Source organism: Prionailurus bengalensis, chromosome E4 (genome assembly GCF_016509475.1).
Source record: "Prionailurus bengalensis isolate Pbe53 chromosome E4, Fcat_Pben_1.1_paternal_pri, whole genome shotgun sequence".
Classification (NCBI taxonomy): domain Eukaryota; kingdom Metazoa; phylum Chordata; class Mammalia; order Carnivora; family Felidae; genus Prionailurus; species Prionailurus bengalensis.
The window spans coordinates 19,805,835-19,833,317 of NC_057360.1; the positions used below are offsets into that span (position 1 = coordinate 19,805,835).

General features: G+C 39.4%; 1 protein-coding gene across 6 annotated transcripts in view; it reads left to right on the plus strand.

The window, feature by feature from the left end:
* RASAL2 (RAS protein activator like 2) overlaps positions 1–27,483 on the plus strand; it is a 362,955-nt gene that overhangs the window by 173,767 nt on the left and 161,705 nt on the right. For all 6 annotated transcript variants that reach the window (XM_043567728.1, XM_043567732.1, XM_043567733.1 and 3 more), the window contains exons 2-3: positions 4,237–4,364; positions 19,294–19,420. In XM_043567728.1, coding sequence (XP_043423663.1) covers positions 4,237–4,364; positions 19,294–19,420 — 255 coding nt within the window. The remainder of the gene's footprint in view (positions 1–4,236; positions 4,365–19,293; positions 19,421–27,483) is intronic.

Genomic DNA, 27,483 nt, shown 5'->3' on the forward strand with positions numbered 1-27,483 from the left:
CTTCCCTGGGGCGCCTGGGTGGCTCAGTCCATTAAGCGTCCGACTTCGGCCCAGGTCATGATCTTGCGGTTTGTGAATTTGAGCCCCGTGTCGGGCTCTGTGCTGACAGCTCCGAGCCTGGAGCCTGCTTCAGATTCTGTGTCTCCCTCTCTCTCTCTCTCTGCTCCTCCCCCGCTCACGCTCTCTCAAAAATAAATAAACATTTAAAAAATTTAAAAAAAAACAAACAACTCTTTCCTTCCAACTGCGTATCTGAGTGATTCAGAGTTTCTTCATATATTTCAACCAAAGCAACATAAATATATTGAATGCTGTAACAGATATAAGAATCCAGCTGTCTCCCATTCAGCCAGACTTTAAAAAAGATTTGCAAAACTTAAAACAAAGTCACTGCTCTCACGTATTTTGTTTTGGAAAATAGTTACATTTCATTAAAAATGTGTTATTTAGGGGCGCCTGGGTGGCTCAGTCGGTTGAGCGTCCGACTTCAGCCAGGTCACGATCTCACGGTCCGTGAGTTCGAGCCCCGCGTCGGGCTCTGGGCTGATGGCTCAGAGCCTGGAGCCTGCTTCCATTCTGTGTCTCCCCCTCTCTCTGCCCCTCCCCCGTTCATGCTCTGTCTCTCTCTGTCTCAAAAATAAATAAAACGTTAAAAAAAATTTTTAAAAATGTGTTATTTATATTAATATGCAGTAGGTGTCTTATCATTTAATGAATAAATATTTTAAATATTTCTTAGTTTTAATATCTAATATGGTAAATATTAAATATGGCTCCTATAAAAAATTCTTTGAAGTCTTCAATAATTTTAAGAGTTTAAAGGGATCTTGAGATCAAAAAAATTTGAGAGTTACTAGTCCACAAGACAATAGCCCGTTTAGAGAAGTACTTTTCAAAAAGACCCATTGAGTAAACTCAGATGCTTTTTAATGCTTCTGAAATTATTCAGTTTTTGTAATAAATCCAGCGTCCAGTGCCCTTAGTATTCTTATAGGACAGGGGCACTGCAAAGCAAAATTATTTCCAGTCTTGCTATTAAGATTCTTACTTGTAATTCTATGTTATCCTTTTCTCTGGTGAACTTTAGACACTAAATATAATTGGAAGTCAGAAGTTAGAAGTATGTTACTAGAGCCGGGGGTGGGTGTGGGGGCGGGGAGGGAAAGAGGGGGAGAGAGAGAGAGAGATTTGTTGCTTGGTGGGTCGTATTGGTAAGGTGAGCTTGTCCTGTGGTAATATAGTCTTAGTAGATAGGTTTTACTGTTAAATCTTCGTTTAACCATGGAAAAGAGGACATGATAAACTGAACAAATTAAATCTATAGGTTATTTTAAAATCTTATTTTATCTTGTTATTTAAATGCCTTTTAAGCCTTAATTCAGAAGGGCTAAAAAGAACCCCCCCAAATCACTTATTCTAACTTCTTTCTTGTTTTATTCCTTGGTATACAGTTTTACAATGTGATTTTTTTTTAAAGTGGGTATTAAATAATAAATGTGAAACTACAAAATTTATAACAGCATTAGCCAGTCTCATCATTCAGACAGACAGAACATTTTACATAGGGCGACATTACTCCCTACTTCATTCTACCTGTCACACTGGGGAGGAATAGTTTGGGGTCCCAAAATACTGTGTGAAACATTGTCTTGTTTCACAGTACCATGAAGAAACTAGGAGCAAAGCCCAAGATTGGAGAAAGGGAGAACATCAGACAGTGAGACTTTAAGAGAATTACTCAGGGTGACACAGGGAAGGGAATGTAGGGTTTCTTAATTTCAGTTCTGATCCAGATTTATATTTTGTCAGGAAACCTGCGTTATGCTATAAATATAGTGTCCTGTATTCTAATTTTTATGGAGTTTATCAACGTCTTCTTGCTTAGTATGGATCACAAAATTGCTGTTCAAATTAAATTACAGTGGGCAGTAGGTCACCCACGACTAACTTACGTAAGAAGGTTAGTCATTTGAATGAAAACTTGTCTAGGCCACAAAACCACCACATTTCCACATAAAGTAGGTGCATCCCTCTGTGTTGAAGTGGAGTTGGTACTTGACTCTAAAAATAGGCCTACATTGTGGTAAAAATCTAACCCATTTGTTTGTCCAAATCGTGAAGAAAATCAGCTTTGACATGGTTTTTAAGTACAGGCAAGAATCTTCCATATGTGTCAAAGAGGATTAAGAGTCAGCTTCTTTCAAGCTTTTTGTGATAAATTCAGGAAATGTTGAAGTATAAAGAAAACTTTAGAATAATTTTCAAAACAAATAAAAATAATTTTCGATGCTCTGTTAGAACACAAGGGGAGGCGTTGAGGGCGGGGAAGAGAGAGTTTGTGGAACGGAGAAGCTAGATGTGTAGCAAATACTGCTGTGCATAGCACAGAGGAGATAGACACAGAAGAGGAGAGGCAGTGAGCTAAGATTTAGTAACATCTCCAGCTGAGCCCTAGTAAGTAATGTGGGTTCTGTGAATTATTTGGAGGGTAGCTGATAAGCTTGCCTACATATGCAGAGCAACGCATTTAAATAGATTTTTAGAAAGCAAAGGAAGTTAAGCCAGAAGGAGCACTGAAGATAATATTGGTCACACAAGACAGTGCAAAAAAAGCCATTCATCTAAGTGCCCTAGTCCTGCCTTGTTTATTTCCGACAGAACTCCAGCTATACCATTGCATATTTGGGTGATTCTAGTATAAGATACCTAGGACATTATTTGTATCTCCTTGAAGCCATACCTGTCAGACTGTGATTGAAAAAACTAAAAGTCTGGGGCTCCTGGGTGGCTCAGTTGGTTGAGCGTCTGACCCTTGATTTGGCTCTGGTCATGTTCCTGGGTTGTGGGATCAAGTCCCACATGGTGCCTCTGCGCTGAGTGTGGAGCCTGCTTAAGATTTTCTGTGTCTCTCTGTCTCTGTCTCTCTCTTTCCCCCTCTCTCTGTTCCCTCCTTCTCCTCTCCCTGGCTCAAGCTCTCTCTCTTAAAAAAAATCTTGGGACCCCTGTAGCTCTGTTGCTTAAGCATCCGACTTTGGCTCAGGTCATGATCTTGTGGTTCGTGGGTTCGAGCCCCACATTGGGCCTCTCTGCTGTCAGTGCAGAGCCTTCTTCAGATCCTCTGTACTCCCTCTCTTCACCTCCCCTGCTCTCTCTGTCTCTTTTTCAAAACTAAATAAACATTTAAAAAACCCTAAAAGTCTGTAGACAGTAATACTAATGGAAACACTTGTGTAATAGATAAAATGCGTTTATTTTTGATTTACAACTCTCCTGCCCTCATGGGTGTTTGTTTTCTAATTTCTCAAGTTTGAGATGCTCCTCTGGGAAAACAACTGAATAGTAATAAATAATGCATTTAAAATTATCTCTTCAGTATAATCCTGACAGGAATTAGTCCTTTGTTGGCTAAAGAACTTTTAATATTCAACTGTCGTAAAGCCTTATTTAATGGATCTAATGTGTACTTTTGATTAAGATGTGTTCCATGTTGTATAGCAGCCCAAATGAGTGAACAGTTTGTATCAAAGAATTTTAAAGTAACGAAGTATTCATAACCACTTGGTATTTAATAGGGAAATGAGACATTTGAGAAGAGTTAGACATTTAGCTCTGATATGTACCTCCACCTGTAAGAGACATGATGGTAATATGTTTGGATTTTTCCTTGCAGAAACTGCTTTCTGTGTTTTTAAGATCTTACTGGCCTCTAGTGGTAATATGATGCTATAGTTTAAATATTTTTTTAATTCTCATGCGTGACTAGAAATAAAGCCATTTTGAAGACACTAGCGGTTAATAATTTCATTCTCTTGAGTGGGGTCAGCAGTACTCTCGAAGTGTACATGCAACACCATTTCTTCCTAAAGATTAGAGGTTCTGTCTTTTGTTCTTCTCTGAGTCACCCCCCCACCCTCCGTTTTGAATGATGTTAGTTTAGCTCTGAAGCAACTTCCCATTGTTGTAGTACATGTACCATGGTCATTACTGTGTCAAGTTCGTGCTAACAAATCCTCCTAGTGTTTCAGCCTTCTTTCCTGCAGACTAAACGGCCTATTTTCCCCTCTGTGTAGAACAGTTTTTATTAAGAGGAAGTGAAGTTTTCAATTTACCATTTAGGTTCATGTTTGAAACTCTTTATTTAATATGATTTTGGAGAATCTTACATTTGAGATCCTGGTCTACCTAAGTCAGCATGATAATGCATTCTCACTTTTGGTTTTCATGTTTGTCACCCAGATGTGAAGGGGCCACCCACACATCGTCTGTCTTGCGGCCAGTCACCCTACACGGAAACGACAACGTGGGAGCGGAGGTACTGCATCCTCACGGACAGCCAGCTGGTGCTGCTCAACAAGGAGAAGGAGGTGAGATGGGTGTCACCGAGGAAAGCCGCTTTGCCTTCTGGCCAAATTCCTGAAATCTGGTTTTTATTTGCACTTGATATGTGGCATTTATGGAAATGGGCAAAACTCCTTTTATTGAGCTTTGCTGTAATGCACTTAGCAGTAGCACATTTTAAAAATGGGGATTTGTGGCAATCCTGTCTTGAGCAAGCCTGTCAGCACCATATCTCCAACAGCATTTGCTCACTTCTTGCTTTTCTGTCACATTTTGGTAATGATCATTCAAACGTTTTCATTATTATTATATTTGTTATGGTGATCTCTGATCGCTGATCTTTGAGATTACTATTGTAATTGCTTTAAGGCACCATGAACTACACCCACATAAGATGGTGAACTTAATTGGTAAGTGTGTGTATTCTGACTGCTCCATCGACTGGACTGGCTGTTCCCATCCCTCTCCCTCTTCTCTGGAGTCTTTTCCCTGAGACATGACAATATTGAAATAGGCCAGTTAATAGCCCAACAGTGACCTCTAGGTGTTCACGTGAGAGGAAGACTCGCATATGTCATACATTAAATGAAAAGTTCGAAATGCTTAAGCCTAGTGAGGAAGGCACGTTGAATGCCAAATGAGGCTGAAAGCTAGGCCTTGTGCCCCAAAGAGTTCACCAAGTTATGAATGCAAAGGAAAAGTCGTTGGAAGAAATTAAGCGTGCTACTCCAGGGCACGCACTCGTGATAAGAAAGCGAAACAGCCTTATTGCTGATACAGAGAAGGTTTCCGTGGTCTGCACAGAGGGTCAAACCAGCCGTTACATTCCCTTCAGCCAGAGTCTGTTCCACACCAAGGCTGTGAAGGCTGAGAGAGGTGAGGCGGCTGCAGAAGAAAAGTTGGAAGCGAGCAGAGGTTGGTTGATGAGGGTTAAGGCAGGCAAGAAGCCACCTCCAAAACATAAAAGTACAAGGCGAAGCAGCAAGCGTTGATGCAAAAGCCGCAGCAGGTTATCCAGAAGGTCTAGCCAGGATCGTTCCTGAAGGTGGCCACAGCACACGGCAGGTTTTCAGTGCGGAGGGAACAGCCTTCTATGGGAAGAAGGCTACAAAGAAGGCTGGCACTTTCATAGGCAGAGGGGAGAAGTCGATCCTGGCCTCAGAGCCTGCAAGGACAGGCTGACTCTCTTGGTAGGGGCTCATGCAGTTGGTGACTTGAAGTTGAAGCCAGTGCCCGTTCACCATTCTGAAAACCCTAGGGCCCATAAGAATCGTGCTATATCCACTCTGGCTGTGCTCTAGAAACGGAACAACAAGCCTAGGTGACAGCACATCTGTTTACAACATGGCTTCCTGAATATTTTAGGCCCGCTGTTGAGACCTGCTCAGGAAAGACGTTTCCTTTCAGAATGTGACTGCTCGCTGACAATGCACCTGGTCGCCCAGAGGCCTGATGGGGATGTACGGCAAGGTTCATGTTGCTTTCATGCTGACACAGCATTCATTCTGCAGCCCATGGATCATGGAGTCATTTCAACCTCCAAGTCTTCTTCTTTAGGAATACATTTCATAAGGAAGGGAGGGAGGGAGGAAGTAAGCAAGAGAAGGAGGAAGGAAGGAAGGAAGGAAGGAAGGAAGGAAGGAAGGAAGGAAGGAAGGAAGGAAGGAAGGAATACATTTCATAAGGCTGCACCTGCCAAAGATATATCTGTGTAAAGTAAATTGAAAACCTCCTGGAAAAGATTCACCATTCTAGATGCGAATGCGAACACTTGTGATTCCAAGCCCCTGGTGAGCTCCACTTCTTTGCCTCTCTCTCTCTCTGCCGCTCGCTCACTTGTGCCCTCTCACTCTCTCTCATAAAAACATAAAAAGAGCATTTGTGATTCATGGGAAGAGGTCAAAATACCCACATTAACAGGAGTTTGGGGCCAGGTGAGTCCAACCCTCATGGGTGACTCTGAGGGATTCAAGACTTAAGAGGAAGCAACTGTGGATATCACAGAAATAGCAAGAGAACTTGACCTGGAAGCGGAGCCTGAAGATGGGACTGAATTACTGCAATCTCATGATAAAACTTGAGTGGATGAAGAGTTGCTTCTTAGGGATGAGCAAAGACAGTGGTTTCTTGAGGTGAAATCTACTCCTGGGGGAAGATGCCGTGAAGATTGTTGAAATGACTACAAAGGACTGAGAGTATTACATAGACTTAGTGGATAAAGCAACGGCGGTGTCTGAAAGCACTGACCCCAATTTTGAAAGAGGTTCTACTGTGGGTAAAAAGCTATCCAACAGCACCAAATGCTACAGAGAAGTCTATAGAGAAAGGAAGAGTCCATTGATGTGGCAAATTGCATTGTTGTCTTATTTTAAGAAATTGCCGCAGTCACCCCATCCTTCGGCCACCACCGTCCCGATTGGCAGCAGCCATCCACGTGGAGGCAAGATCCTCCACCAGCCAAAAGATTACGACTCACTGAAAGCTCAGATGATGGCTAGCATTATTTGGTAATAAAGTATCTTAAAATTAAGGTATGTACGTTGTTTTTTAGATATAATGCTATTGCACATTTAATAGAGTATAATGTAAACATAACATATATCTGTGGGCAAACCAAAAATTCATTTGTCTTGTTTTGTTGCATTGGTCTGGAGCAGAACCTGAAATGTCTCTGCGGTATGCCTGTAAGTCTAAAGGGCTGCTCGCATCATAATGATTACACTCATCATGAAGAAGCGAGTTCAACAAGATAAGGGTGGATTTTCACTAAGGAATTGTGAAATAGATATTGAGTTGAGAAATTTGGAATGATGACAGATGGGATTGTGTAGACCTGGCCCCCAAAATCACCCAGAAAGGCTACTGGAAGTGATGTCAGTGTAGCAACTAGCAGGTAATAAATGGCACTGTCAGGGGACTAATTGAAAGAGGTTAATAAAGGGTCTGTTGACAGAGATGTGGGCAGCATAAGGGGCCCACCAAAGAGTGTGAAGCACCATGAAGTAGTAACAGCAGAAAGCAGTTATGACCCTAGACTTCCAGGGCAAAGGAAGAGAGCAGTGCTTCTGGAAACCAAAGAACGGTTGCATGTGGGGGCTATGACAGTGGCTGTGGTGCTACACAAAAGAGCACAGCTTCTACCCGAACATCAGCAGCCAGCAAGGAGGAAGCAAAGGGGAATAAACACTCCAGCACTTTTCCTGCCTTCTGGTTTCTTGTCAGTTGTTACCTACTGGCCAAATCTAACTTGAAGCCAGAGGGAAAAATATTGGTCTTCATGTGTTTTGTTGAGGTTTGCTTTCTGAAACACACAGCGAGGGAGAGAAGGGCAGAGAGTGCATCTGGAGGGGCTGATGGAATGTAACTAGCATAGGCATCGGGTTCTAGGTGAACTTTCTCTCCCGCCAAATTAAAAAGCCCTTGAACTTATCATATACCATTTGCTACTTTACTCAGACCGTTAAAACGTACACATCCTTCCACATCCAAATGACTCATTTGCTTATTGGTGATTTTTTCAGATAGTTGATATCATTGTGGTTTGGTAGGTCCATAAAATGGTTTCACTCTCCACCTCCACGACGTAAAAAAATGAGTGAATATGATCTTGACAAAGAAGAGAGATAATGGCAGGGAAGAAGAAAAGATCTGATTCAACAAAGGGCAAAGACTAATTGCCCAAAATATATGTAAATATCTAAAAAGCTGTAGGTAGAATATCAATTTAGTAGGTCATCATTCCCAAAAAATGAGTTCAGGGGAAGCAGTGAACAGCAAATACATTTCTTAGTTCTCAGCTGCGGATCCCTCCCTTTTCTCTTTCCTCCTCTCTTTTCTTTTCTATCCCTTCTCTTACTCAACTGTATTTAATATAGTAAAACCAAGGGAATAACAAAAAAATTTTAGTTTCTTTTATTTTAATAAACAGTTCTTACTTGTGAGGGCCTAGCTAATATGCTCTCTCTGAAGCCCTTGCTTATTCTTTTCCTCCAGCCATTGAAAAATATCCTTTGTTTTTGTTACCATCTCCATACCCATAACCTTTTCCCAGTATTTTAATATTATTAAATTTTATTAAAATAATAAAGGTCAGCCTTTTCTAGGATAGTCTAGTACAAGTTGCCATGTTCATAGAAACATATAATAAAAAGTGGTAGAATGAATATTAGTATAGAAGATTTCTAGTTATCCACTCTGAATACAGATAATTGAAAATGTTCGTTTTAGTCAACCTACTTTGTCAGCAGCCATTTATCAGAGTTGTTAATAATGATCAGCCACATCAGAGTGATATGATACACAGATCATTTGCTGTCTTTCTGCCCTTACCTAACTTTTATTCAATTTAGAGTGTACTGTAAGAAATTAAATAGCATAAGGATAGAGAGAACATAAGGTAGAGCATAGATACATGCCGCATCTAGAACCAAGATAAAATCCACTGATGAGAGATTACTGATCAGTTGAGTATTCCAGGCCTGGGCCCCCTTTTGTCTCATAAAATAACCGTTCATGAGGAATAATTTTCTACAACAGTATCTTATGTACTGTATTCCTTTTTATGCCAGTCATCAGGAATAGCCCCGGACATTGGGGAACCCCTCATCTCCCACACTCTGCATGTGTCTGCAAATCCCCCTTTCTCCTTTCTGCCCCTGCCTTCTACTCATCTTTTCCTACCACTTAAAACCCTATCGCTATACCCTCTGCAACTCACAGTCCGTCATCAGCAAAATCAGCTGTTTCTTCTACCAGTTCTTTGTAGGCATCCCTTAACTTCTTGGTTTCATGAGAACCTGTAACTTCTCTGAACACACCGTCTTCTGTGAAGTCCTATCAAGGGCTGGCTGTTTTTCTTCCCACAGCCCTCATACCTCAATGCCTGTACTAGGTGTCCTTCCTCTTTTATGACTGATTCCTCTCCTCCCTCCCTAAAAAGTCCAAATCCTGAGTCTCCTCTTATAGTCGTGTTCCAACCCCTAGTCATTACTTGTCATTTTTTGTTGATTTGAGCACCTGGCTCATTATCTTCAACACTACTTCAGCCCTAATTTGTGGATTAAATCTTCAGAGATGCTTCTAACACACTGGTTCTCAGTTCCTTGACCTCCTTTCCTCGAAGAATATTTTCCTCTACCCCACCTCATTGCTATAATTTCTTCTTACTCTCAGTTCCATGTGTTCTATACTCTAATCATCACCTTCTGTCTTCCTAGCTCATTACTTATTCTAACAATCCTTCAGTCCTTTTGGAACCTATTTTCCATTGATGCTGTAAGCTTTTCTGCCCCTCATACCTCTAATGTCCAATCTCCCCTCCTCAGTCTGCCTCATTTTCATAGCCATTCTACTCACCCCTTGCATACTGTTCCCTTGCCCTTCTCTTACATTATCATGCTCTTTTGGTAATGGTGATGACTCAGTTAAATCCTGCCCCTCGTCTATCCTGCCCTGATTCCGTGCAATGTAACGTGCCTGGACAAGACCACTCCAACATACTGACACTCTTTAAACTAATGGCTGCAATCCTCATGTAAACCCCTAATTTAGCTGCTTGGCAGTCCCAAAACATGTCTTAGCTTAATCTTGTCCAGCTCTCCCGGACTAGTTCTTCTCCGTCTGTGTGTGGTGAAGGACTAGTTTTTTCTCCACTTGACTGTGAACAAAATACAATGAAGTGAATAGTTAAGAAAACTGACATTTTAAAAAGACATAAAAAACATAAGCCCGAATTTTTAATTAGATTTAACTAAAATGAAATCACGATTCAACAAATATGTGCCGAATAATCGTAAGAAAAGAAGAAATAAAATTATGAAAATTATGCACGTTCATGGAAAGTGTTGCTGTGCAATGAAACAAACCCATTGATCACACGAGGCACACTTCTGTTTCTGTACTGTAACCAGTACAAACAGTTTGCAGAACAGCATAAGACCTTGGACCGCACTTTTGAGTAGCACGATCCAAAATGACTTCTAAAGTGATTTTTTTCACACCTCCTCTGTTCTAATCCTTTCTCTATTACCCTCTTATAGCTGGTTACTTTGCTGCTTATTTCACTGAGAAAAATTCAAGCACCCAGCAGAGAATTTATGCACACTTCATTAGCATGCACTGTGTCTGCGCATCCACCACCGATGCCTGTATTTGTCTCCTTTAAGTGTGGTTGAACTACAGTTCAACCGTGGTCAGCCCCTCCAGGTGCACACGTTCCATTCCTTCTTGCCTATTCCAGGAGGAATCACTGTCAATCCTCCCCTGCTTCTTTACAGCTTGAATTTTTTGCTCTCTACTGGATCATTCCCCATCAGTATGCTATTATTTTTCCCATTTTAAAAGCAAAAATAAGCCTGTATTAACCTCACTTCTAGCTCCAATTACCACCTCTTTCTCTGCTTCCCTTCACAGCAAAAATTCTTGCAAACTTTTAAACCCATTGCCTCTAATTCTTCTCCTTTTATTGTCTCTTAAACCTCCTCCATCAGATTCTTACACCCCTCTGCCAAAAGTGCTCTCTTAAGCTCACTGGTGACCCCCACGTCACTAAATCCAGTCGTCAGTTCTCAGTTCTCATACTACTCAATCTGTCAGTGACATTTCCTACAATTGATTTGCTCCTTCCTTCTAGAACCACTTTCTCCACCTGGCTTCTCATGCTCTCCTACTTTTGTTCCTGCCTCTCTGTCAGTTCCTTCTGAGTCATCTTTGCAGATTTCTCTTCTTCTCTTTAAATCTTAACAGAGGAGTGCTGCAGAGTTCAGTCCTTGGGCCTCACTTTTTTTAGGACTCTCCTCCAATCTTACGAGTTTTCTGTCTCAAGACTATACTTCTCTCTTCTCTAGACCCATATATCCATCTCTCCATACACACCTACTTGGATATGTAATAGTCAACTCTAACATGCCTCACGGTGGGTCCCTAATTTCCCCTCCCAAACCTGCCAAAGGCCATCCCCCTCTCTGTTAATGATAAGTCCATTCTTCTAAGTTTCAGAGGCCATAGACTTGCGCAGCTCACTCCAGTCATTCTGGCATTGTTATAATTCTAGAGCATATCAGCATATTCTTGCCTCAAGGCCTTGATATCCCTCTGATAGTAAATGATTCACTCTCTCTCCTCCTTTAAGTCTTCACTTACTGTCACCTGCTCAACAAGACCAACCCTGACCAACCTATTTAAAATTGTAACTGCTCCTCCTATCTCCACCCAAAACTTTGGTCTGATTAACCTGGCTTTGATTTTTTTTCCTTCATAGCCTTTACCACCTTCTAAAATGCCTTATAATTTGTTATATTTACGTATCTCTTGCCCTATGAAAACATAAGCTTTGGGGCAGGGATTTTGTATTCAATGCTGTATTATTCAGTGGTTAGAACAGTTCGTGACATAGAAGTAAATTCTCAATAAATATTTGTCCAATAAATTTTTTAAAAGGTAAGTTATAAACTTTGATTCTGAATATCCGTTTCCTTAATATAAATTTGAGAGGAGATGAACCTTCTTTTCTATCTTTTCGTTTTGTATTATAAATCTGCCCAGAACATGAGACTTAATTCCATATTTTTTCTAAAACTGGATAATAAAAAAGGAACAAAATAATCCATAAGCTGCTTTTCCATTGTTGAATATTTGATTAATTTTTATTTATTGAGCAGTATTGTGGTTGCAAAGATGTAGTCTTATTGGTCACATCAAGGTAAATTGAAAGCTATAGTCATTTGGAACTTGACAGAAGTGATGGTTGTACAACATTTGAATGTGATAAATGTCATTGAATTATTCATTTTAAAATAGTTAATTTTAGGTTAAGTGAATTTCACCTCAATAAATTTTTTTTTTCCAAAAATTATAACCATAAGGGAAAGATTAACTGACATATTGCCTGGGTGGGTTGTGATGTGAAAGTAAGAATGCCAAGAAAGATTTTACAGAGACATTTATGATTGGGCCATGTCTTTAGGGACAAATAGAAGCTCAGCTGGAGGAGAAGGAGGGAAGGATATTCCAAGTACGTATGAGGATACAAACTCAAGAAACATATCTCTTTGGCAAACTGCAAAATGTTCAGAATTCTTGGAATCAAGTTTACAAGAGGAAAAAAAATAGCTGATAGCTAGCAAGAACTGAACAATAAAGTGCCTTTTAGGCCATGCTAAAGAATTTGTATGTTATTCTGGAAATGATTTAGACCACAGAAAGGTATTTAACAGGGCAATGACATCATCAAATTTGCTTCTTAATAAAGGAACTCTAGGGGGCGTCTGGGTGGCTCAGTCAGTGAAGCATCTGACTCTTGATTCCAGATCAGGTCATGACCTCAGCATCCTAAGATTGAGCCCTGTGTTGGGCTCCATGCTGAGCATCGAGTCTGCTTAAGATGCTGTCTTTCCTTCTCAGTTAGTCCCTCCCCCCCTCACATTCTCTCTCTCTCTCTCTCTCTCTCTCTCTCTCTCTCAAAAAATTAAAATAAAGAAAAAAAAAGTAACTCTGTTGATCATGTGGAAAGTAGATTGAAAGGGATTGGAAGGAAATAAATGAGTGAAGATTACTGCCATAGACTGGGTCAGGGATGATGAAGGGATAATGAATATACAAAGCAGATACAGAAACAGTTTAATGCTCTGAGACAGGTATGTTCTACCAGTAAGTTGAAAAAACTGGATTAAGTCTCTCCCAAAAGAAAATGTAAAGCCATTGCTATACCTGCTACTTAAATGATAAACTTAATATGTTGTTAATTTCATTACAGGAAAAGATTAGAGACCCATTTTTTTTGTGGAAGAACCAGAGTATGCTGTCACCCTTCTACCTTTCACCCACACTGTCATGAGAAGTATAACACTTCTCCTTGGAATTTCAAATTGAAGATTTAGAATTCATTGAAACAAGGAGTTTAAGGAATTTCCTGCTGAAATTATCTAAAGATGCTGTTTAAAACCTTCGTCAACTAATCACCAGGGTGTTGACTGCTGTGTTCAAAAGATAATTAAGAGGTTCCATAAGGATTTAAACTGAATCCTAGGCCAGGCACTGCTGGAATGTGGGAGGACTATATTAGTCTAGTACCACTCATGTATTCAGTGTGTGGGATCTTTTCGTGCTCTCTCTTAACTCTGCATGTTTCCTGTCAGAAACGGGAACACGTCTGCTTGGGGGATATACATGGGAAGAGTGTTAAACACACTCCTTACCAATTTGAGACTATAACAGAAGGGTAGGTCTGGGAAGAATGCTGAAAGAGAATTCTGCCAGGAGTATCACCTTGAGAAATGACTCGTTGGTTCGGTAAATTGCTTCGTGCAAATTGTGCCAAACAGACGCTGCTGATGTGTTATGAAATATACTTCCCTGCCCGGATGCCAGAAAAGGCCCCAGCTGGCTTGGCACCACCCCAGTTCAAAGAGGGCGTAGGAGGCCATTTGAATTCCATTTTGCTCCAAGAGATAAGGCCAAGTAAACGAGAGATTAGGGAGCTGAGGGAAGTGGCAGAGAGGACAATCGTGAACCCTTCAAGGTACAGCCAGTATAAAAATACAGAAGAAAGCTGAATTTGTGATTTCTTTCTTTCAGCAAAACCAAGTCATTAGGAAGAATAATTCCTATTATTCAGTTTCTACTTTCTGTATTTGGAATTTTTAAAGCTAGGAGCTAGCATATAAGCAGCAAGGTAGTAATAATGCAATTTTAAAATGTTTTAGAGTATCTTTACTGCTTTTGAAAAGCAATATTTACACTCAGATATATTGATGAAAATAACACTTAAGGCTTTGTGCAAACGGCTAAAAAAATAGCTAAAAAATCAACTATTATTTGTCCTGGTAAACTACCCATAGCATATTTCATTCAGAATCATTTTCAGGTTATCCAGCAGATACATAATGTGCCCCTATATATGCATTCATTAGTTAGGAGTTACAAAGAATAAAACACAGTTCCTTCCTCTTTCTCCCCCATATCAAATTCAGTTGTGGAAATAAGACAAATAAGTTTTTAAAGTTTTTTTTAATGTTTATTAATTTTTGAGAGAGAGACCAGAATGTGAGCAGGAGAGGAGCAGAAAGAGAGGGAGACGCAGAATCTGAAGCAGGCTCCAGGCTCTGAGCTGTCAGCACAGTACCCCACACGGGGCTCAAACCCACAAACCGTGAGATCATGACCTGAGCCAGAGTCAGACACTTAACTGACTGAGCCACCCACGGGCCCCAATTTTTAAATATCATTTGATAAATAGCACAAGTAAATGGGGGTAGAATGAAAGAAAGAAATTCATTTACTCTAAAGGACTGTAATCTGTGTCATTAAAATGCTATTGGCAATGGGTAATTACCAAAGGAAGCTTAAGAAAGAAAGGGATATGATCAAAGCTATGTGTTATGAATATTAATCTGTGGAATGTCTTGGAGGGAGAAGTAGGAAGAAGACAGACCCATAAAGTAACTACCATTCCTCTGGTCTAAAAGCTGGAATAGTTTCCCACTGCTTCCTGAATTTTGCATGACCTGGTATTAAACCCCTCCCAATGCAATCATAATAAATTTTGGTTTTCTGTGTTCTACCACACTTCTAGAGGCTCTAGCTAAATTGGCCTTCTTCCTGTTCCAAAACAAAACAAAAGTTGTATGTTTACAATTTCTTGGCCAGTTTTTTCCTTTGCCTGACGTGGCCCCCATCTCTAGGTATCAAATATTCATTCATTCATTTGTGGGCTGGAGCTGTTTTAGGGCTTGGCCATTGACTGGTAAGGTACAAGCTGTTGACTTACAGCTTACAGAATTAGTCGTTCAAATGCATAATTATAATTCAGTGTAATAGGTGCGGTGACAGAGCCAGAAGATGCTATTGGAGGAACCTTGAGGAGGTGTACCTTACCCTCCTCTTAGGGACTTGGTAGAAGGGAGGATTTCTGGAGGAGGTAATGCCTGTCCTAAGCCTTAGGGTGACTGGGAGTTTGCTTGGCAGGTGTAGATAAGAAAGTAAGGAAAGATATTTCAGGCTGAGAGAACCAACTAAGCAAAGGTGCTGAACTACAAAATAGGGAATATATTAGGGAAGTGCAAGCAATGTGGTATTCCTACAATGTAAAATCTGCATGAAGCTGGACACTCAGACAGTGGCCAGATTGTGGGAAGCCTGGTATACTGCCTTAGGGAGTTTGCACTTACTCTATAAGGTAGTAGTATTAAAACACTCTTTTAGCAGAATCCTTTCCTGGTGGAAAAGCTTATGCAGAAGCCCTATACGACAGATAAACTTGGAATTATGTGCCCCAGAAATGCTTTCTTTTGCTGTTAGCATTATCTTGGTTTCCTGTACTTGACTATTTAATGTGTGTGTACTCTGACTGACATGGAAATTAATTCCTATGTAATTCTAAACAAAATGAAAGGTGATTTGGCAGACAACATAGAGGTATATGTTACGTAAATAATGTTTTCTAAGTAACCTGATTTGTTTGTCCCATGTTGCTCTTCATTGCCATGGATGATTTGGAACTAACAAAGAGGACTGAGAGTCAGAGATTCAGTTTGACTTTGTTATTAACATATCTTAGATACCTGAGAAGCCATTTACTCCTTACTGTGTTCTCCTTTCTCTTTGTAAAATGGAGTGAAGGAAAGCACTTACCCACCCACCTGCCTCCCCTGAGGAAAAAGAGCACTCGGAAGCACAGTATAAGGACGAAGAGGTGAAAAGAAAAAGTCCTCTAATTTTTTTGGGAACTAGGAAGAGATATAATATTTAAGGACTAATTCAGTGTCCTAAACAAGCAAGTGTGAACCAGTCAACTAAATTAGGGCAATCAGAAAGGACAAAATTGCTTTCCTAAAATTGACTTTGTAAAACTGATCTCTCTGGCTGTGTTCTGAGACTTGTGAACTCCAGCTTAGTTCATTTGAAGATACTTGGAATATGATCCCTCTAATTTTCGAAGAGTAGATCAATATGTTTTAAAAATTATTTTAGGTAAGGATCAATCGATAGTGCTGTAATAGTAAAATATTGTTAAGATATGCAGGTTTAGAATAAAAGTCAACACTATTCTCCCTCAAATCCTGAATGAGAGGTCAAAATGCCCTAACCTTTCAGAGTGATACTGATGTGGAAATGTTGGGGTTTGGAGCCTACGGCCAATAAAGAATTGTTGAGAGGTCTTAGGGGCAAAAAGGCGGTTTTATTAAAGCCTGGGGACAGGACCTCTGGGTAGAAAGCTGCACTGGGGTTGCCACGGGTGACTGATTATATGCCTTCAGGTTGGGAGTGGGTTCGGGACAGCACAGGCCTCCAAGGTATTTTGGAAACAAGGTTTCGAGGATCCTGAGGGACCAGCTATCGTTAGGAAAAGGTCATTTATGACTGTGTAGTAAGAGCTCAGTCACGAGACCCTTCGGATGTGTATCAGTGGGCCGAATGCTTAGAGGATGATTGCCAACCTATATCTTGGGGGGTGGAGATAAAGGAAGTTTCCAAAGGAATTTTTGTATGTTAAAGTAGCCTGACGGGATCCTAGAAGTCGGTATAATGTTAGCTGAGATTGCCTTTTGCCTCTTAGCAAAGTGTCATCATCGAGGCAGCTGAGTTTCTAAAGGAATGTCACTCTGCCTGTCTCAGTGGACTGTAAGTTGTTTTGTTTTGTTTTGTTTAAGTTTATTTATTTATTTGGAGATAGAAAAAGAGAGAGGGTGTGTGTGCGCTCAAGTGGGGAAAGGGCAGAGAGAGAGAGGAAGAGAGAGAATCCCAAGCAGGCTCCACGTGGGGCTCCATCAGACACCATGAGATCATGACCTGAGGCAAAATCAAGAGTCGGACGCTTAACTGACAGAGCCACTCGGGTGCCCCAATGGACTGTAAGTTGTAAGGAAATTTGATGTTTTTTCTTTTGCCTCTGTTTCCCACATTAGTACTTTGAATGGAATTTTCAATCATAGTTTAAGTTTCAAGAGTGGGAAATGAAGACTCTATATGAAAACTTTGAGAAAATAGTTGTGTGAGTGAATTTTAGGCCCGTATAAGAAGTTTGATATATTTTATTTTTCTCTTCCTTAGTTATGTTAGAGACAAAGTATATGATAGCAGAAGCCATTTCTTTCTTTTTCCTGGATATGGCCTTTATAGATTTCAACGGAAAAGATCATAATGGGTCATTCCTTCCTAAAATATAAAAACAACTACTGTCTTTTTTCTGTGAGGCTTAGGCCTTCATTATTTCAGGTAACAAGTATTTTTAGAGCTAGAACAAAAATAGTTGTGTTTATTTATGTTCATCTCTTTGTTCAAAGACTCAAACTATTTTTCCCCATTCTATCCTGCTTTGAAGGCAGGTAGAGGACACATCTTTGCCTTTCTTACTCAGAGGAAGTTATCTGACTTCTTGGTACTGCTACTCTTTTAATTATTTAAGTAGAGATAATTAATTTCCATCCTGAAAGGGATGGATGGATGATTTAGATTACTGTCCGTAAAGTCTTATATTACAGAGGACTTTTGACTTTTGGAAGAGCTCATGTCCTTATTGATGAAATTATTTGGTCTCCCCTTATTTTTTTAGAATTTTTCTTAATTCTGCCTTGTGGTTTCCCGATGTGCAAGCACTAGCCATAGTTTTATGGTCATGAGGAAATGGGGAATTTGGGGTCCTTTAAAGAGTGTTCAGACTTTTAGTTCCTATGAAGACATTAGGACTTTGCTCTTCAGATTCTCAGTAACACAGAGAGTTTCCCTTGCTGTCATCCCTTTGACCCCAGGCAGAGGAGTTGGGTTACCGAGGTGAGGCAGAAGGCATATAAAGTTAAGCATATAAAGTTAAGCGTGTATCTATCCCGACTTGGCTGGATCAGTTGATGTGTCCACTGTAATCATTTGGAGAAATAAATTATTCCTCACCTGTAAAAAGGGATGATGATAATAATGTCTCCCTCGTAATGTCACACAGGTAAATTCCTTAGCTTTGCACAAAGTAAGAGCTCAATGCTAATCATTATTACTGAATTTTGTTGAAATTTCAGTATTGGAGCCAGACGAAATTAGAAACTGTGCTCAATTACTGACGTGTTTTGCCAAACTATTTAAGATGTTACCAATATTATTGTTGATTCTGATAAAGGTTCCTGGTAAAATATCTTTGTGAAAAAGCTTTTGCCCTCTGCCAGTAAACAAAAATCATTTGATCTTTTAGCATATTACCAAAAAAAGGGGGGGTGGGGGGACTTAGAGTCATCCTGTAACTACAATGATGACCTGTGAGTACGTTTTAAAACCAATACGTTTATTGGTATTAGAGATCTTTTGTACCTTTCATAGTTCTTATTCCACATATGCAAACAACACTTGATAGATCCCTGAAATTAGGCCAGAAAGAAAATTTTTAGGGTTTTAATAATGAATCTCACTTTTAGAAGAAAATATGCCATTTGATATAGGTATCTATGCAAGTGTCCAGTGAAATGTGTTTTATTAACTGTCTCTAAATGCTTAATGGCAAAATTGAAGAAAATCTGGTGATTTTACTATTTTTATCTAACAAAACCTTCTTTAAATTGAGTTTTGGAGCTAATTCTTTCTGGCCGGCTTTTATTTCTGTTTACCTTATTGAGCATTGGTCAGAAGAATTGGAGCTTGTGAACTAGCTTCTGATTATAAAAGAGTCTTTGTGTGGGTGTTTTGTTTTCTGAGCACCCAAAACAGGTACACACCTGGATATGACTTGTGCGGACTTCAGGTAAAGCTCATTTACATACTCACCTTTCCTGATCTTTCAGGTTCCTTTTTAAAGAAAAACTTCCTCACAAGGGGTGGGTAATGTCTTACAGTTGGAAATACTTGCTTTCTACATTTTGCTTACTTTGCTCTAATGATTATGAACTCCTATCTTTATTAGCTAAAAATATTCAGCGTGAAGGTAGCTATGGCAAGTTCACTATTGAGTTTCATGTCTTTTGTCTTTTGGTTAACTAGATACCTGTGGAGGGAGGACAGGAGCAGCAGACAGATTCCACCAAAGGGCGATGCCTGAGGAGAACCGTCAGTGTCCCTTCCGAGGGCCAGTTTCCTGAGTACCCACCAGAGGGCGCCACTAAACTGGGTAAGCTAGTAAAAGGAAACCATTCCCAGCTTTTATCCGGTAGTTTATGGGCTTGTTATTGAGTGTTAGAATAACACAAAACATCCAGCTTTTCCTGTTCAGTGAGCGTGTTGAAATACAGTATGTTCACACAGAGTTAGTGGTCATTAGAAAGTTCTGTTTTTTGCTACCAAGTGGCAACAAAGTTATTTTACAGAGCTAAAATTTATCTGAGTGCTAGGACCACAGGCCTAGGCAGAATGTTGTTTCTGAGTTTACTCCTTGGCTTCAAATTTTGAAAGAGCATTAAGTGATCTTGTTGAAGCACTGAGATTCATTGGGGAGCCAGTATTGTGTGGAACCTTGGTGTTGAGTGGTTTGTGTCCTGTTCACACAGCTACTGATGTTGCCTTATGTAATGTTGGATCAGGCTAATTTAGCTGAGCTAATTTTACATGTCCCACGTTAAGTTATATTCATGGTTGGAGTGGGTGACAGTAGGGAGAAATGGAAAAAAGAAACTCGCTTGAGTTGTTAGGCACAAAAGAATTACTGTCAATATCAAAACAACTCTTGCCCTGTTTCCTACCAAGTGTATTCTGTTTGATGTTTTGTGTGCTTACCAGTAGATATGTAGATTATTAGACAGGTCAGGTGATTCTAAGGAAACATAATTAAGATGATATAAAATAACAAAAGAATGTGAAAAGTAGGGAATGCTTTGGTGCTTTGTATTGTTGTATTATTATTTGCTTAGTGAACCTAGACGTTAAGTCATAGGCATTTGATGGGTAGATATACAGAATCATTTCTTGTCTCTATGTTGTGTAATATGGATAATTCTGTGATTTTGGTTGTATTTTTGAAAATCAGGATTTGGTTTTTTGGTTTGTTTTTGCCTTTTTCTTCATTTCTCTTCATTTTCTACATGGAACTCAGAATTCTTGCTCAGAATCTGGATCCTTTATTTATCGTTATTTTTTTTTAATCCTGTAACAGTTGTTGCTTTTCTAAAAATTAGGTGAGCAAACACTTTTCTTCAAGGAGTCACACTTGAAGAAATCAAGATTTCCTTTCATCTTATTTCCACTGTACTTCTTTAGCATGTGTTCAAACCAGTTTAAATGTGAGCCTAAATTACATTGCAAACCTGTCTGGGTGTAACCATTTTATAGTTTATTTATATTTCACGTACAGGTCCTATGTGGCTTGGACTGGCTCAGCGTCACCTTCTTCAGCCTCTTGCTGTCGTTATTTGTAATGTTATGTTGATGACTGTCTTTGCCATTTCTCCATGAACCTTTGGCTGTTCAAGCTTTGACCTACAAAAGTCACTTAATTTTGAAGAAGTGTAATCACAGTCTCAAATGTTATTACAATTGTATAGAAGAGAAAACTATATAATAATTCTTAAAAAGTCTCCACCATTCCAGGTTCTGATCCCAAAGATAAACTCAGATGAGTGGCCAAGGTGTCTAGTCCAGAGCCAACCCTCTACCTCTGCCCTTGACTACAAGTGTGGTAGCCATCTAGACTCATGGCGTCCATAATCATTTTCGGAGTGGATGTCCTCAATTAGCACTGAAAGCTATTGCTTATAAGCACCAGAGGGGAAAAGGCTACTTTTACAGTCATTCTTCCTTACCTTTCTGTTTAATGTTGAATTAGATAATTATTCTGTTCTGTTTTTGTCTCCTAGTGATTTGTCTTTAGGCAAAATTTTCTGCTGTCAAATAGTTAACTGAGTGATTGCTGTATATGTAACATTCTGTGCCAATCACTAAGAATGAAAAAAGATGTAAGATAAGATTTCTGCCTTTAGAAGATTCTTATGTAGTTAAGAAGATAGATTATTGATGACTAATCACAGTACATGTTATTACTGTGACATATTATATTGTGTGGCTTTTATTTTTTGTTTTTTAAAAACCTTTCATTTACGCAGCGAATAGTTACTGAGTGAAAACTATGTGCCAGATGCTGGTCTAGGCCCTCAAAATATAGCAGTGAAAAATTAGGCAAAAATGTGTCCTTTTGTGGAGCTTACATTCTATTGAGGAGTGACAGACACTAAGCAAGAGTAATAAATGGACTATCTACTGTGCTAGATGGTGATAAGTACAAAGAAAAAAATAAAGTAGGGAATGGGGATAGGAATGGCAAGGAAGTGTAATTTTAGCTGAGGTGACCAAGGAATGCCTCTTGTTGAGTGACATTTGAGTACAGATCTGATAAAATAATGACTGTTAAGCATATAGATACTTGACGGTGAGAGGTTCCACCCAGAGGAATGGTTGGCATAATGCAGGACTATGCTTGGGCTGTTGTAAGAGCAGCACACGTGCCAGTGAGGCTGACACGGATGAACAGGGGGAGACTGGTAGGAGATGACATCACTGAGCCCTTTGGCAAGCAGGTCACGATGGTCTTGTGGGTCATCATAAGGGCGTTGGCTTCTACTCTGTGAGATGGGGAACCCTTGACTTCCAACCGAATCTGCTTGTTGGATTGGATATGGGAAGTAAGAAACAGAAGAGTGAAGGAGTTTGGTTAGAGCAGCTAGAGGAATCAGGTTGTTATTTTTTTTTAATGGGAAAGACTGGGAGACACCCACTTGAAAGTGGGATTGACTGGGAGTTCAATTTTGGACGTACTGAGTTTGAGAGTCTTGTTAGACACCCAAGTGGAAATATGTGAGTCTGGAAATCAAGAGAGGGAGGTACGGATTGGACACAGAAATGTAGTCCTTTGGGGGCACCTGGGTGGCTCAGTTGGTTAAGGGTCTGACTCTTGATTTTGGCTCAGATTATAATCTCACGGTTTGTGAGACTGAGCACCGCATCAGGCTCTGTGCTGACATCGTAGACTCTGCTTAGGATTCTTGCTGTCCCTCTCTCTCTGCCCCACCCCACCCCCAAAATAAATAAGTAAGTGTAAAAAAAAAAAAAAGAAAAAAAGAAGGAAATTGTAGACCTTTAGCAAATAGATGGTATTCACAACCATGAAGTTAAATGAAATCACCAGGGAAATGGGTGTAGGTAGAAGAGAGAAGTCCAAGACTCAGCCCTGGAACAACACTTAGAGGTTAGGAAGATGAGGAGGCCCTGGCAAAGGACAGACCAGAAAGGAAGAATGGAAATCCAGAATTTTGCCTCCAAATAAGGCAGCTGAGTCAAGTGTGAATGGGGAAACCCTTCTGGTTTTACATGGTTCTTACACTTGGCAAACTCTAGATTCTCTTTATTCTTCTCCAGTAGAGGAATCCCAAACACTGATCAGTTTGTGCAAATACCATGTAAAATCATGGTATATATACGTTTTGATTTCAGGTATGAGGTCATCATCTATGGAGAAATGCCCACTCGTGGAAAACATGCGCTTTTTACTCTACTGCAGAGAACGTAGGACAGAAAGGAGCTCTCTGAATGTACAGGGTCTGTGAAGAATTTATGGTGGCTTCCAGCTTACTGTGCGTCACAGATTTCAGACTGGTTAAAAAACTTGTGAATGTAAAAGGATGGGAAGGCCCATATTTGTGTCTCACACCTAGTTTAACATGAGCACATTTACGCTGATGAGAACCTAATAGATGTCAAAAAGTTAGCAAAAAAAAAAAAAAAAAGTGTGCATGGGTATGGAGCAGCAGAGTGGGAAGTGGCCAGCAGAGAAAGTACTTCTCACTCGGTACTTCTCCGACTCTCGCATTCAGCACTTTACAGATCACCCAAGATACCAAAATGTATATGTACACTGGCATTTGAGTCAGGTTTTGATACACCAAATTCTTGCCCACTGAAACCGCGACGTTTTCTTAAGGCATATGAACATGGCGTCTAAAGCACCCATCTCCAGATTTAGAAAACCTAGGAAAAACTACTTACCCCTGGTGACAATATCCAGATTTTAATTTATTCATCAAAAAAGGAGTTTTCAAATTCAAACAATGCAAAGCAATGATTTGCTGAATTTTCAGAAGGAAATTATTTCTTCTGACAGTAGGGTCTTTGCATACTGACAATATCGGGAGGTGTGTAAATCAACCGCGTGAGCTAGAACTAGTAAATATTTGATTTTCAAGATTAATTTTCAATATTAAAGGTAACCTACATGAATTCAACTTTAAAAAGCCGTCAAATACCATCAAATAAGAACAGTGTGAAGTAGGGGGAAGGGGAAAGCTGAGCGGGAGACAGCATTTTTGTGAAGTGTACATTTATGGAAGGAAGTTGTCTACCCCTGCATGTTGTCTGCTGCCTGGCTGGTGGAGGGCACAGCAGTGAATCGGGAACTCCGTCCGTTCTGTTTGTAGCATTTCTCGGACAGATTCAAAGCCTTACAAGTGGTGACTGAAAGCTGCAGAGCCTCATGCCTCTATTTTGTTATACCATGATAAAAGCTTATAGTTACCCTATGGTCTTACTTACAGAATCTCTGGATTTTTAAAAACCTGTGCCTGTGATAAGTAAGTCTGTTTCATTATCATGAAGTCCTCAAAACCCAGAAGCATTTGATAGATATACCTATAATTATAATTTAACATAGTATGTCTTTCATACATAGTACCAAACTTTGGGAAAGAATGTATGAAAAATCTTGTAGGGGCAAAGTTAGCTGTCCAAAATTTTAATATTTATGTAAATGAAGGAGTCAAAAAATTTAACATGCTTCACCAAAGAAAGGAACCAAATTGAAAAATCTTTGGGGAACAGCCAACCTTCTGTCTACGGAGTGCTAGGTTTATCAACCTAAGTGATAAAAATTTAGGAAACTTTGAAGAAAATTACAATATCCTCTCCAAGTCATTTATAAAATTATTATAAAAGTTAACTCTTTTAATCAAAATTATCAGAGGATACTGATTGTTCAAACCTTAGCTTTAACCCTGACCTTCTCTGTTAAAGTAGCCTCAGGCCTAACTCTATGTATAAGCTAATAATGACTCTCTCTTTATTTGCAAGACATTATAAGAAGTATCTAGGTAACTTACGAGGTATTTTCAAGGTGCTAAAATCTTCTATAAATATACAGGGTGGTAATAATAATATTGAAAGAAGGATATGTGAGTAACGAAGATTTTATATTACCAAAAAATTCCTTCCATTTTTCAAGTAATGGAATAAAAAATTCTAAGTAATTCCTATGTATGATAATATTCAATATTTAGATCAGCTAATATTAAACATATATGAAATATATAATTTATATAATATTAAATAGCATATATATTTATAAAATCAACAGAAGCAGATCTTGTGCTTTAAAGTAACATAAGTTGACTAATATTAAACATTTATATATATTATATGTATATAATATATAATAGGGCATAATATAATAAGTGATAAATTGATAATATTTTTATATATGTATACAAAAATAGAGGCAGATCTTGCACTTCAGGGAAATATATACAAATGATCAAAAGTTATGAAAAAGAATCAGTAGCCTGATATTTTTAGCTCTAAAAGTAGAGTCCAATGGATAATGGCAGCCCACGGTTTTCTTTGCAGTGTCCTAATATGTAAACTAAGACCATTTCACCATCATCTAATACGTAAGCTCATGCTAAGTCAGCTGCAGAATATCTGACCTTTATACTTGTGTTCTATAATTTCTCTTTTTTTAAGTTTATTTATTTATTTTGACAGAAAGAGAGAGAGAGAGGGAGAGAAAATGGGAGGGCGAGGGAGGGAGAGAAGATCCGAAGCAGGCTCCCTGCTAACAGCAGAGAGCCTCATGCGGGGCTTGAACTCATGAACCATGAGATCATGACCTGAGCTGAAATCAGAAGCTCAAGTGACTGAGCCGCCCAGGTGCCCTGTATTCTTTAATTTCTAGATTTCAGTGATACATAAGTTATTTGAGGACAGGTCAAGTGAACTCAAGGATTATCAAAACTATTATGGATAATTAAAGTAGAAAACCCTGGAATAATGTCCTTTGAAGCTGTTTGTTGGGTAGTTTTGAGTTTTCTTAAAAACCATGAGCCAATATATATAATTCTTTGAGATCTGTAAGATTCTGTAAGATACACGTGCTAATACTGATAATATTCTAGCAGAATGGGCTTGAATCTAGGTTAAAATAGCCACATACAGTCAATTCTGTAATGTGACATGTGTTTCTAAAAATCACGGAGCTATGCAGAATTGCACAATAAAAATCACAAGTCTTATGGCGAAAAGGGGATTGAGGGCACTGTATTCAAAACCTTGGTCAATGACAAAAAAGAACAGGAAGTAAAAATGGTAGCACATTTTTACAAGTGTTAAATGGTTGCGAAATACATGAATACTACAATAAATATAGTACTTTACCTTGAAAAAATCTGGGAAATTTACTTTGTGGTCATGGGCATCGGGCTAGTTTGTGTGTCTACTATGATACGTTTTTTTGAAATTGAATAGAAGACATCGTGACACAAGATACGGATGAGTGTGGCTCGTAGCATGTGCAGTGAAGTGAGGTGGCTGGCAGGTGTTGAATTATGCATGCGTGTGAGCATGTTGTGTTTTCGTACATGGCTTGGTTCAGCCGGGTGCCGTGTTCTTTGTTCACGTGGTGTTTCTCACAGATGAAATCACGCATAAGCAAACCAAAAAATTCACGTAACAGATCGTGCCCTATTATGTTACTTGTGATGTAATATTCACGTTTTCAAAGCAAGCCCTGTAACAGAACTGACTTGACTACCCGGCTCAGTCAGGTTTGTCCCTTAGAAAGGAGTAGCTTGCATTTGTTAGTCTACTGAATTTCAAACCATCAGTTACTTTTGAACACATTCCTAAATTTCTTTCTGAAGTTATTTAGAACTCAAAACTAGTACAAATGAAAGAAAAACTAGTCCTTAAGTTCTCAAGCTAACCTCCCAAACCCCATTTTTATTTTACTCTTATGAGCTAGATTGACTGGTTGATTGATTTGAGCTAGGTGTAGACTAGCCGTGTCTTCTCTGAGGAAATCGGTTCTCAGTTCTAAGTCAAGGCGCCAGATCTCAGTTCTTTCTAACTTGTAAATGCGAGTTTGGATTCCCGATTTGCTCTTTTATCTTCCTCCCCATCCTCATCCTGGCCCCCTTGACATTTGTTTGATGCTGTGAAAGGTGGTGCCGAGGTTGCAATTGCCTGACCAGTGCCCTGTGTCATTTGTCTTTGATTTGTAGCTATTTCATAAAGTTTCCAGCAGATGGCAGTAAAGTTCCTAAACGAAGGCTTCCTTTCCTGATTCGTGTAGGTCTTTTGTATAGGCTATCGTCAGGGTTGTTGTAAAACCGGAAGACCTGGGGAAGGAGACACCGTGAAGGAAGTCAACGTGGAGCTATAGGCCAGCTCCTTGCTAGATTTATTACAAAGCTGTATTCTATGTCTTAATATTTAAGTTAGTCTAACAAACTTTTTTAAAAAATACATCTAAATAAAATATGTTCTAGGCTTCAACCTTGACTGTATATTTGTAACACATTTTGTAACAGTCTGGAATTGCAGGCTAGAATTTTCAAATTTGGTCCCATATCATGAGAGGCCCCACAAACATACAGCTCGGTACCACCCAGCCTGTACCTTTGAGCTCTTAGGAGATCCTTGCCCGAGAGCACCAGAGTAGAGTCCTCTAAAATGTGATGCCCACGTGAGGGGCCCCTTTTGACTGACTAGTCCTAATGCAGTGTTAGTCATAGCACATCACTATGGTGTTTGGAGAGTAGAGTGGGAAGGAGGAATGCATGGCTTAAAGAATCAGGAATGGTTTTTAGATTCAGCCTGGACTTCTAGGGAGAAAAAAGGTGGTTTGAACCTGAGCATCTATTCCTTCCAGAAACCCCACTATAACTATATAGTAAGGGGATTTTCTTTTAAAGACACGGTCCTTCAAGGACACGGAGAATGAGAAAGAAGAAAGCAAGCCCGCAAAATAATAATAACAACAATAACAGTAATAAATTGAAAGCTGAAAAGCAAATGGAGCATGGTACATAACCTAGCTGCCTTGGGAGAGCCAAATCTTAGACTGTCAGTGAAGAAAGCTAAGAAGGAACCTGATTTTTACTACAGAATCTTTAAATCACTTAGGAATTGATGACAGGAGCA